Consider the following 13,639-nt stretch of genomic DNA (forward strand, 5'->3'; position numbering starts at 1 on the left):
CCAGATCGGTCTATTTCTTTGTGTTTGGCATTCGTTTGAATCGAGGAAGTCGAGTGATTTTCAAAAAATGGACGAAAAAGAATTTCGTGTGTTGATTAAACACTACTTTATGAAAGGCAAAACGCCTCAGGAGACTAAAGAGAAGCTTGATAAACATTATGGTGACTCTGCACCTTCGATTAGAACAGTTTATAAGTGGTTTCAAAATTTTCGGAGTGGCCATTTGGCACAAGTGACGCTGAACATTCTGGACGCCCTGTTGAGGTTACTACTCCAGAAATCATTGATAAAATCCATGATATGGTGATGGATGACTGAAGAGTGAAGGTGCGTGAGATTGCTAGTGCTGTGGGCATCTCGAATGAACGGGTACATAATATTTTGCATCAACATTTGGACATGACAAAGCTATCCGCAAGATGGGTGACGCGATTGCTCACGCTTGACCAAAAACGAAATCGTGTGAAGTGTTGCAAGGACGGTTCGCAGCTGTTCCAGAAGAATCCGCAGGACTTTAAGCGTTGTTTCGTCACTGTGGATGAAACATGGATACATCACTACACTCCTGAGACCAAAGAACATTCTAAACAATGGGTTACCAAGGGGGAATCTGCGCGAAAAAAGGCGAAGACCGTTCCTTCGGCCGGAAAGATTATGGCGACTGTCTTTTGGGATTCGCAAGGAATAATCCTCATCGAGTATCTGGAAAAGGATAAAACTATTACAGGTGCATATTATTCATCGTTATTGGACCGTTTGAAAACGGAGCTGCAAGAAAAACGCCCACGATTGGCCCACAAAAAAGTCCTTTTCCATCTCGACAACGCACCAGCTCACACCTCAGCAGTTGGGTCGCAAAATTAATGGAAATAGGGTTCCAACTCGTTTCACATCCCCCCTATTCACCAGACTTGGCTCCCTCGGACTACTATTTGTTCCCCTATATGAAGAAATGGCTGGCGGGAAAAAGATTTTATTCAAATGAGGAGGTGATTGCAGAAACGAATGGCTATTTTTCAGACTTGGACAAATCCTATTATTCGGAAGGGATCAACAAACTAGAGCAGTGTTGGACGAAGTGTATAAGCCTAAAAGGAGACTATGTTGAAAAATAAAAAAGGTTTACCCCAAAAAATTAAGTAGTTTTTATTTTTGCACGGACTTTTCAAACGACCCTCGTCTTTGTCAATTGGATCTAAACATAACCCCAAAAACATATTATTCTAATTTTATTTAATTTCTGTTCATGACCAAATCTTATTTATAATTTCGTTCCTACTTAACATTCTTTAATTTTTCTGTTGGGTTCGCATAATAACTCCTTCACAAGGAGTAAATGTTACTAAATTTAATTTCTTATAATTATTAGTATTCTTCAATTTGTCAATGAAATTCAATCAAAACCCCATGTTTTGTTAACGTCTTTTGTCTGTTTTAATTAAAGCGCGTCTAAATCTGAGGTGGATTAATAATTAATAATTCCTTGTGAAAAGCGCATAAATTATTCGTGATAAATAGCAAGAACTGTACTAATCCTCTAAGTGAGGTTTTCTGCTCGTGCGAACAATATATTAAAGTTATGTATTCAGTTAATAGTGTGTTTTGTATCAACATTATGTATGTACAGTGGAGCCTCCCATAGAGGACACTCTCACTAGCGACCACCTCCATTTACGGACAGTTTTTGGATTTCTCCGTTTTACCCCTAGACACTTTCTATATAAAAGAACCTCCGTCTAACGGTCACTCTACATAGCGACCGCGGACATTGATTTTTGGGGAACGGATTAAATGTTTCACCTCCCACCAACGGCCACCTTATTATTAAAAGTTCGTTTGACGCGGTGATCAAAATAATTATCCCCTCTCAAGTTTTTGTTTTTGTTTTTCTGGTTTTTCCTAAAGTTTCCTATATAAGCTTCATACATCTTGTACCATTTTAATCATTTTTCAATATTACTTTGGACGAACAATATTATTTTTTCCGATTTATGTCTCTCAAACGAAAGTGGTTAACTCTAGAAGAGAAAATAAATGTGTTGGCAGATTTTGCAAAAACCAAATCGAGCCATCGTCAACTTGCCGAAAGGTTTGTTCTATTTTTCTAATAATAGATGATAGTATGATGATAATTGTACCATAAATTATTATTGTTAAGAATAAATGTGATGCTTATTATAAAGATTATTAATTAAGTCAATAATATGTAGTTTTTCTGATCATTTTTTTGGATAATTAAGAAAAACTTGATGCATATCATATAGCTGCAATAATTATGCAATTATGCACGTTTTTAAATCTATTAATAATAAACAATTTTTAAATAGATGTTTGGAAAAAACCCATATTTTTTCATTATGAAACTTGCCTACCTCCTTCTAACGGCCACCTCCAAACAGCGGCCACTTTGCTTTCCCCCGCCAGTCTCCGTTATGGAGAGGTTCGACTGTACATTTTTTTTTCTCACTCTGAGAACCTCAAAATTCAATGGAAACTCAATATAAAAAACGATTATATGTAAGAGAAAGTGAACAAATTTACAAAATTACTTCTCATTTCACTTTTTCTACAATTATGGGCAATAACAAACACGTGAAGAGCGTAAAACGGTGTTCAACTATCTAATAGAGAAACTAGAGTAGACGTCTAGAGAGTTAGTAATTACACAGAAATGTAATAGTAGCAAGGAGCTCTACTAGTTTAGATAGAAAGTAAACAATATAAACTGTTCGTACTATAATTGAGCTCTTATAATGGAGATAGATTCCTAGACAGTGCCTAATAACGATATCTGCCGGCTAGAATCACTCTCATTTGTAAATTAATTTGTTTACATGAGCAACCTCTATTATAGCCCTTTAAAAATTTATTTATAACATTTTATTCTAACTGTTAAAACCTTTACATTAACAATAATTAATGTAGTAACCTTAAGATTATCGTCGTTTAAAACGTACATTATCACAATAATTGTGACATTTTTGACGTAGTGTGACATAACATAGAGAGTAGGCGTGGTTTAATAAATAGTTCTCGCTTCTGATTGGCTCTTCAATCAACCTACTATTCACACTTATTTTCTTCACTGGGATTGGCCAATTCTTTATTGACAATACTATAACGGAAAGAGTGAAAGGGAGAAATCTCTCTGATATTATTCCCTTTTCTCCCAATTTTGAAATTAAGAACTGGATAATTTAAATAGAGCTGGAAATTTTCAAAACAATGTTTGAATCTACATTACATTTTAAATTTTTTTGAAGATATTATTACGAAAAAAAAATTATACTATTTTAGGAGGAGTTTGACTCCTAAACCCTTATGGGTGCGGAAGATTTACCGGAGATTTCCTCTCTAGCCTAAAATATAATTATTATTGTAACTTAAGACTCACCATTATTTTTCAGGCAAACATAATTCCTAAAGGCATTTGTAATTCCATCCAAAGTAGAAAGCACTCTGTGAACAGAAAAAAATAATTGAATAAATATCGATCAAAAGAATTTTATTAAAGTAGGTTTGTGCACGCGATGGACTATCGATATAGCTGCCAGGAAAACCGGGTTCGAATCCTTATGCCCAATTTTTTTTCATCTAGATATCTCCAAGGTTCATTGTCACATTATAGAATTTGTTAAATCTGTTGAGAAACCAACCAAATCTTAATTCTATCTCCTGAATAAAAACTTACAGTTTAAAAAGTTGAGTAAAAGGGCTAATTCAACGGCAAAAGGTACACAAATCAGCAAGTACCCGAAATGTCATTCATATTTCAGTTTGTAATTTCAGCCATTTTACAATTTCCTATTTTCATACAAAATTTCTTAATTTAAATAAAACAGGATAATATTTTCTTTAGTCAAAATTAATAGAAAGTACAAAAAAAAAATTGCAAATTAGAGATATACCATTCTGTTACAGGCCAAAGAGGGCGTGGTGTCACATACATAAAGAGTAGGCGTGGTTTTATAAATAGTTCTCGCTTCTGATTGGCTCTTCAACCAACCTACTATTCACACTTCTATTCTTCACTGGGATTGGTCAATTCTTTATTGATAATTATTTATATGAAAAATAAGAGTTTAATTTTTTTTACTAATTTTTCCCCCATAGGTATTTAATGAAGTATCAAATTATGCGAAAAAAAATTTCTCAATAAAAGCATTAAAAATAAAAGATTTTTCTTGCTTAATGTCTTGTTTTCTATAGTAATAATGTAAGGGTAAACAGAAAATTGGGAATGCAGGTTATTTCCTTGCGGAAGTAGATAAAAGACAATTGTGGGTCATGTTTCACCTATTTTTCCCCTCCATTTTGTAAGTTTATCAGCATAGGACTGTTATTTAACGTTTGTTAAAGATTTAATGATTAATAATTTGATACCTCCTATAACATTCAATGTAAGTTAAACGGTACAGACCACAAATTTTTCATTTTAAATGCTGCACATGGGCAAACTAAGCTATCCAAAAACTGAACTTTTACTTTTCAAAGTGTATATGTATTTCAACTTCAGATGCAATCGCGTTCTAGGTCTGTTTAAGATGAGGAATGTTTGGACAATGTAACGAGTTTAGTACATATTCAATTTTGGAAAAATTGGTAAATAGTGCAGTAAAAGAAGGAAATAACTTTTCGATTTCAGATACCTAAAGAGAGCTGAACAAAAAGTTGGAATAGAAAGCGAAAAACAGAACACAAAATAACAGCATATCGATTACAAGTTAAGATCAATATTAGTTGCAAAGTAGCTTCAAATGTCAGGCTAGACTACAGTTCCACTATAGTAGTAAACTGACATTTTAAATAATATGTTCTTTATTAAATAGACACTTTTTTCTACATACAATTCTATATTTTCTGATGATGCAGTTATGGATGAGTGGGAGAATGAAGGACTACTCGTACCATAGTTGTGCAATCCACCAATAGGGAGAGAGGTGAATCCTCTGTCAAGGGCAAAATTTGAAGGTCATTGGAGGTATATTGCGTATGATTGTTGAAGGGCATTTATAATCAATCTCGAACAACATGCTAGTTCACCATTGCCGGTAGATTTATCTGATGGTGGCCATGCATGTGTGAAGTTCATTTGATTGGGCTGAAAGTTAGCCCTAGGTTATTTGGGCCTTCAGAACTTGTCTTTAGTACCTAGTCAGCTACTAACTTTACAGGTAGTCGTAGAAATAAAAGGATAAACGTCACAATTTTGCTCTGAAAGTAGTCATAGATCACAATTCATTCGATAGATATATGAATATATTTATTTAGTTCAGTTTTATTTTTATAATAATTACAAAATACTTTATAATCTAGCTCTTGTGAGCTAAAGAAGTAACATTTAGCTGGAGGTACGTGAACTATGCTCAACAATGTTTGCCCCACAGGCAGTCAAACGCATTGTCTGGCAATGTATGGACCTGCATTATTCTTGCAGTTGCATTATACTTCTAACATGTCCTGCAATCCTGTTAGCTGGACGTAACAATGCATCAAAAGAAAAGTGCGTACATTATTTTAAATTCGTGATGTGACTGATGCTGCTACAGAAGAACTATGCATTCGCCAAATCCTAACGACTGACAGCTGTGCAGCGTAAAGCCTTCTCTTTCGATTGCAGCGTCTCACGTGTTTGTAGAGAAATCTGTCTGACCGGAACCGTCGTTTTTGCAAACAGGTGTTAGTTTCGTTTTGCCGAAAACATGATACTACACATCTTGTAGAGCAACGAATTGTCTTGAAATTTCACATGAAACTGGTTAAAACCGCTACTGTAACTTATCTTTTATTAAAAAGAAGTTTATGGCGATGAATATTTATCACGTGCCCGAGTTTTTGAGTGGTTCAAGCGTTTCCAAGATGGCCGAGAAGACGTCGGAGATGATGACCGCCCAGGACGCCCTTCCACGACCAAAACGAATGAAAATATCGATTATAATTAATCAACATTACTACCATGAGGTGCTTGCTCAACTCTGGTGAAAGAGTAAGGAAAAAAACGACCCGATTTGTGGAAGAACAAGTCACATGGGTTCTCCATCAAGACAACGCGCCGGCTCACACTGCATTGTCTGTCAAGACGTTTCTAGCCAAGTACAACATCCCAGTTTTAGGCCATCCGCCTTATTCGCCTGACCTGGCCCCATGTGACTTTCTATCTGCTCCCCAAAGTCAAATCTGCATTAAAAGGAACACGATTTCAGTCCGTTGAAACTGTGAAAGAAAAAGCGGCACGCGTCATGAAGGAGCTGACAGAAGAAGACTTCCAGCACTGTTTCGAACAATGGTAAATTCGCATGGAGCGTTGTAGGGATAGGGGAGGGGTGTATATTGAAGGTGATAATAACTAAATATGTTTAAATTTAAAATAAAATGTTTTATAGCAATAGTCTCAAATTCAAGACAGAATTCAGAACAGATTCTTTTTAGATATTAAATTTAAATAACTAAGACAGGGATTTCAATTAATTAATTCAATGAAAACGTTAGACAGGAAATGGTTACTAGATAAGAGGAAGAAGTGATCAAGTCAGCCAGTCATAGAGCAATTAGCATGGTAAGGATAGAAATATAACTACGAATCAAAGGAAAGGGAGACTCAAACATCAGGGGCGGAACTCTCGGCAAAAACTAAATTAAAATAAAATAAAAAAGTGAATCTTGGGAATGATTTGATCATGAACAGTAAATTATAAATAATCAATTCAAACACATTAATGGAAAGCCATTAATTTCTAAAAGATATTTTTCAATCGATTTAAGTTTAAATAAAAAAAAAAGATTAAAAACAACAAACAAAGCTATTAACTACGCTTGTTTAATGAGAAAAAAAATAAACTAATAGATATAAACAGCGCAACATCTAGCAAATAAGGGAAAAGTTAATTAAAATCACATCCATGCAGATCGATCAATGACGTAACAGCAGTAAACACGAAGTGCATTCACATTTTTCTCATCGTTGCTTCTACTGTTTATCTAATGTTTTCTATTGTCCTTCTCACAGTGGACTTAGACTTCATTCCACTAAGTATCTTGTCAGTTTAATTGAAATATTTTATATAAAAAAAAATTTACAAATAATCCTTCCAATAATTACTAGTAATTAAGCCAATTTAGCGGACAAATAAAAGACAGACTTCGAGCGGCAGTAATACCAACTGTTTATAGTGATATTGCTTTAGACATAATTGTATAAACAGAGCTCAAAAGTGATTGCCAGGGTTAAAAAATACAATTATGGCTAATCTATTTGGCTAAAGTATACACAAAAACCATCGTAAAAAATGGAATTGTCAATTGGTTTGATCAGATTGCTACTATTTCTGTCAATGAGATCCACAACTAAGAGCAGTGATAAATAGTACATCTGAAGTCGCTCCAATTGGATAGAATAGAAGTAAAAACTATGGGAAAAACACGGAATTGTCTCTTAGTTTGATCAGATTGCTACTATTTCTGTCAATGAGATCCAGAACTAAGAGCAGAGATAAATAGTACATCTGAGGTCGCTCCAATTGGATAGAATGGAAGTAAAAACTACGGGAAAACACGGAATTGTCTCTAGTTTGATCAGATTGCAACTATTTCTGTCACTGAGATCCAGAACTAAGAGCAGTGATAAATAGTACATCTGAGGTCGCTCCAATTGGATAGAATAGAAGTAAAAACTATTGGGAAAAACACGGAATTGTCTCTTAGTTGGATCAGATTGCTACTATTTCTGTCACTGAGATCCAGAACTAAGAGCAGTGATAAATAGTACATCTGAGGTCACTCCAATTGGATAGAATGGAAGTAAAAACTACGGGAAAACACGGAATTGTCTCTAGTTTGATCAGATTGCAACTATTTCTGTCACTGAGATCCAGAACTAAGAGCAGTGATAAATAGTACATCTGAGGTCGCTCCAATTGGATAGAATGGAAGTAAAAACTACGGGAAAACACGGAATTGTCTCTAGTTTGATCAGATTGCAACTATTTCTGTCACTGAGATCCAGAACTAAGAGCAGTGATAAATAGTACATCTGAGGTCGCTCCAATTGGATAGAATAGAAGTAAAAACTATTGGGAAAAACACGGAATTGTCTCTTAGTTGGATCAGATTGCTACTATTTCTGTCACTGAGATCCACAACTAAGAGCAGTGATAAATAGTACATCTGAGGTCGCTCCAATTGGATAGAATAGAAGTAAAAACTATTGGGAAAAACACGGAATTGTCTCTTAGTTGGATCAGATTGCTACTATTTCTGTCACTGAGATCCAGAACTAAGAGCAGTGATAAATAGTACATCTGAGGTCGCTCCAATTGGATAGAATGGAAGTAAAAACTACGGGAAAACACGGAATTGTCTCTAGTTTGATCAGATTGCAACTATTTCTGTCACTGAGATCCAGAACTAAGAGCAGTGATAAATAGTACATCTGAGGTCGCTCCAATTGGATAGAATAGAAGTAAAAACTATTGGGAAAAACACGGAATTGTCTCTTAGTTGGATCAGATTGCTACTATTTCTGTCACTGAGATCCACAACTAAGAGCAGTGATAAATAGTACATCTGAGGTCGCTCCAATTGGATAGAATAGAAGTAAAAACTATTGGGAAAAACACGGAATTGTCTCTTAGTTGGATCAGATTGCTACTATTTCTGTCAATGAGATCCAGAACTAAGAGCAGTGATAAGTAGTGCATCTGAGGTCGCTCCAATTGGATAGAATAGAAGTAAAAACTATTGGGAAAAACACGGAATTGTCTCTCAGTTGGATCAGATTGCTACTATTTCTGTCAATGAGATCCAGAACTAAGAGCAGTGATAAATAGTTAATCTGAGGTCGCTCCAATTGGATAGAATAGAAGTATAACCATAGTAAAACTTGGGAAATGGTGAAACTTCTCCTAATTTGTCCCTGTTACACTAAATCAATACAAAGTTTGCTTTTTTTCGGCCAGTATACCAGAAAAGCAACAAATTTATTGTGAACTCTCCCAACACAGAATTCAACAGCCTCTACTTAATAAAAAGAATACAATTAATTAATTTGATTTTTTCCACTTAAATTCTTCTTTTTTATTACTCCACGGTTTGAGTTTAATTTCAAAAAATCAAATTAATAAAATTATACTAAACTTATCGAGAATGCGTAAAAGAATTTATTCTTTTTGGACACGTAATTAACTTCTAAATTTAAGAAACTTATTGGGGATAAATACAATCATTGATATTATTAGATAATTATGGGCAAAACAATCAACTTATTACTTGAATGTCAACACATTATGTCTACATAATGTATAAAATACTGTGTGTAACCTAACCATATCACATTACTCCTGATTTTATCTTTTATAAACGTGGCACAATTAAGTTCTCATTAACTAATTGCTTTGATAAGATGTTAACTACGTGAAATTCTTTCGATTCAAACGGAATTAATTATTACAGACTCTGAAGGTTAAAATAAAGTCAATTAATTAAAGTTATTTGGGGTTAATTAATTATTAATCACATTGAACTTTTAAAATTATGGTTAACTTTAATTGTTTTAAATTCCAGAGAGTTTTTCATTTTATATAAGTAAAAAAATTTCAGGTTTTAATTTTAAAAATACATTTACACGTTAGAAGCAAATTATCTTCAGTTGGTAATACTGCTCTTCTGAAGTAAAAGTTAATAGTTTTTATCAATATTTGGTCGAATGTAGTTCCTAAAGGTTCAGCAGAGCTGGAACAAAAGAGTTTACTGAACAAAACCAGTGGGTGTCAAGTTAACTTTTCCTTGTAAACAATAGAAAATAGGACGCAGGAATGACAAAAAAAAATTTAAAAGAAGATACTTAAATTGTTTTTTGGTAGCAGGATCAGTTTTTAAGGACTTCCAGGATGAAAAATAACCATACTTCTGGTTTCAATCTCGATGTTCACATTTTACTAGAGTTTTCTTTTCACAATTTACATTTTTTTTATATATAAATTGTGATATACAGGTTAATGTGCCTATTTTTGAGTAGGATTTCCTAAGATTGGGTGCACATCATGGGCTGCAGAATAGAGGGAGTTGGCTGTGCAGGCTTTGGGTTAAACTGCAGGTAGGAACAAGTGGATCTTCATCGGGAATCAATTCTATAATTTCCTGATTGGAAAATAAGTATTTTTATTAAGCTAATTTTATAACTATTTACAATAGCTTCTAGATCACGAAGTTAGGTGCACAAATCTAACTGTGATGGAGAGACGATATCGCTATCACAAGGTACTTTATGTAGAGAGGTGACCCTACAATATCCCCAAGATCAGCCAACAAGAGTCTGCAATCAAGAGTTAAGTAAGATTTGTTCTCCTTTGCTAACGGATGACCTATTCTTTTCCCTATTTCCGCCTATCACTTTTTGGGAATGCCTTTTATTTGATTTATTCTACTGTTGCTGAACAATTCAGGTTGTCTATGGTGTGAAGTGAAATAGTTTCACATGCCTTTTCATAAACCATCCTTCAGTAGACAGGGAGGAAATGGAACTTCGGTAATGCTATTAACATAGTTTATTTATCCACGATTTAGGTACAAGATCGATATTAGTGAAGCTTACAATCATTAGGACTCACTCACTCTATATTTCTATTGATTATCTGAAGCTAATTGCACAAATTTGCATTCTATGTATATTGTTTCTGCAGGAATCTGTTCAGTATCCTAAAATTGTTGGTGCTGTGGGTATTTATAAAATTAAAAAGTTAAAATTGTATGGTCCTGCCAATGTTGTCCGTTATCTTGGGCTGTATTTAGCAGGCTTGTCCATGGGACATATTTTACTGTCCCATCCCATCCCATCCCACCCCATGGGACGTTTCCCATGGGATTCCAATGGGGATAACATTCCTATGGACAACACTGGTATTTAGACAAAAGACTGACTTGGAACCCTCACACAAGACTTAAACGAACTGAAGTTAACATACGTTATCGACTGCTTAAAAGACTACTAGACCAACGTTCAAAACTTTCACTTAATAGCAAACGACTGATTTACAATTCCATACTAAAACCCGCCTGGACGTACGGTATTGAACTGTGGGGTTCAACGAAACGCTCCAATCTTCAACGAATTCAATCTCTTCAGTCTAAAATTCACCGCACTATCGTTAAACAGCTCCATTTTACGTTTCCAATCTAACCATCCACACAGACCTGGAAATTCCGTTTGTAGGTCCAGGTTGCACGAACTCGCTACAAAAGTTTTCATCAGAACTTGCACTCTCATTCCGTCATCCTCTTGTCCGCCATTTATCATCTCATCACCTTCCAGATCATCCTCCCAGGCGATTAAAATCAGCCAGTGGCCTCGCGATTTTCTCTCTTCTGAAGAGAGTAGCTAATCCTGGAGACGACTTAGGGAGTGTTATCACTGGGTAACTTCTCCCCTCAGTTAGTGAGTGTGTAGTAGTGGTCAGTTATTGTCATTGTTACTAATAGTGCATCTAGCGCTGGTGTAACTTAACAAATAAATAAAAAAAAATGCAAGGTGCCGGGTCATTCTATTATGAGGATACGTGAATAGTTAAATAAAATCCACTGCAGCTTCCACTGGAATCATAAAAAACTATAAGAACCTTCCAAGATCAAATGCATCCAGTAAACTAACCTTTCAACAAGCTGGGATATTGAAACGTTTTAATATCAATCTCTAGAGAGTTAACTTAACTTAACCCCCACCCAAAATAATTAATCTCCTCTTCAAATTAACCCTAAATATTTAGTCATGAACTAATTTTAAGTATAATCATGCAGGAAGCCCAAATCAAGTAATCATGCTAAAGAAATTATTGTAACTGATTGCAACCCCTAATAGCAGTGCCGTTACATTCTTTCCTGTTACATTAATTAATTTGTACTTTTCAATCTTTTATCAACTACTCTAGCTTGTTCTAATTCCTCTTCGTGTTTCCTTTTTAAGATAGCCGGTTTTTTATTTAACTCCCATTTAGTAAATACAACGGACGTAATACTTTACACAAGACGCAGTGCAAAAATAATAAGTGTAGAGAGAGAATTATATAATAAATTTGCTATCCATTTCTTTTTATAATAATTTTAGCTAAACAGACTTTAATTTAAATTTAAATACTAAATTACTTCCGCCAACCTTGTTCGTTGCCGCCTCACAATGCAATTTTGATTGCATTTTTGTGTTTAGTTATACACTTTTCTGCATTTATTCCAGTAATTTTTTTATACCAGAAAAAATTCTCATACAGGATTGTCCTAAAAGATATGTAACCTTTTGTTAACTTTAATCTTAAAAATTAGTAACCTAAACTATACTAATTGCATCAATCACTAATCGATAAAATTCTTTCATTTCATATTTTTACAAAATTTCTTTTGTAAAACACCACATTTTGCTTTAGGCAACAAACCATCCCAGAGTGATATTTCATTTCTAAATTCTAAAGTTTAGAGAAAAAGGTTAGATCCTATTTTAAGATAGCAAAAGTCTACCGCAAGAGCGCTAGTGTGCAGGTCACCAAGATTAATGAGTGCTTAAAGAGAGAGAATAAACTTGAAACCAGAAAACAAAAACGAATTTTCATGGAATAGCCAAACAAATGCCATGGACTAATTAACAGGATTATAAAAATGAATAAAATGCCCGGGTAACATCCGAAGATCGGGTGGAAAAGATAAGAATGGCTAGAAGATAACTATACAAATAAGCCATCGGCGATCAACCATAAACAAAGTAAATAAAAATCTTTTTATCGCACGGGAACAAATCATAGATCTGTGCACAAAATAACTATAGTTTATAATTGAGAAAAACAAAGTGTATAAGAGAAAAAAATTCCATACCAATACGCGGTTCACAGTGGGAGATATAGAACGGCCATAATTTTACAGAATTTCATGACCCAAAAAATTTTCAACCCTTTATATCTTCTACATTTATAGATCTGTGCACAAAATAACTATAGTTTATAATTGAGAAAAACAAAGTGTACAAGAGAACAAAATTTCATACGAATACGTGGTTCAAGGTGGGAGATATAGAACGGCCATAATTTTACAGAATTTCATGACCCAAAAAATTTTCAACCCTTTATATCATCTACATTTATAGATCTGTGCACAAAATAACTATAGTTTATAATTGAGAAAAACAAAGTGTATAAGAGAAAACAATTCCATACCAATATGTGGTTCACAGTGGGAGATATAGAAAGGCCATCCTTTTACAGAATTTCATGACCCAAAAAATTTTCAACCCTTTATATCATCTACATTTACAGATCTGTGCACAAAATAACTATAGTTTATAATTGAGAAAAACAAAGTGTATAAGAGAAAACAATTCCATACCAATATGTGGTTCACAGTGGGAGATATAGAAAGGCCATCCTTTTACAGAATTTCATGACCCAAAAAATTTTCAACCCTTTATATCATCTACATTTATAGATCTGTGCACAAAATAACTATAGTTTATAATTGAGAAAAACAAAGTGTACAAGAGAACAAAATTTCATACGAATACGTGGTTCAAGGTGGGAGATATAGAACGGCCATAATTTTACAGAATTTCATGACCCAAAAAATTTTCAACCCTTTATATCATCTACATTTACAGATCTGTGCACAAAAT

At 34.2% G+C, this 13,639-nt stretch overlaps 1 protein-coding gene across 7 annotated transcripts in view; it reads right to left on the reverse strand.

The window, feature by feature from the left end:
• Nucleotides 1-13,639, reverse strand: part of LOC141460434 (uncharacterized) — a 166,339-nt gene that overhangs the window by 102,167 nt on the left and 50,533 nt on the right. For all 7 annotated transcript variants that reach the window (XR_012462050.1, XR_012462049.1, XM_074140424.1 and 4 more), the window contains exon 2: nucleotides 3,395-3,459. Coding sequence is in view for 5 of the 7 variants with exons in the window: in XM_074140424.1 (XP_073996525.1) it covers nucleotides 3,395-3,397 (3 nt within the window). In the remaining 2 variants the exon portion in view is untranslated. The remainder of the gene's footprint in view (nucleotides 1-3,394; nucleotides 3,460-13,639) is intronic.

This window comes from Rhodnius prolixus, unplaced genomic scaffold (assembly GCF_049639745.1).
Source record: "Rhodnius prolixus isolate KJV_2025 unplaced genomic scaffold, Rpr scaffold_6, whole genome shotgun sequence".
Lineage (NCBI taxonomy): Eukaryota > Metazoa > Arthropoda > Insecta > Hemiptera > Reduviidae > Rhodnius > Rhodnius prolixus.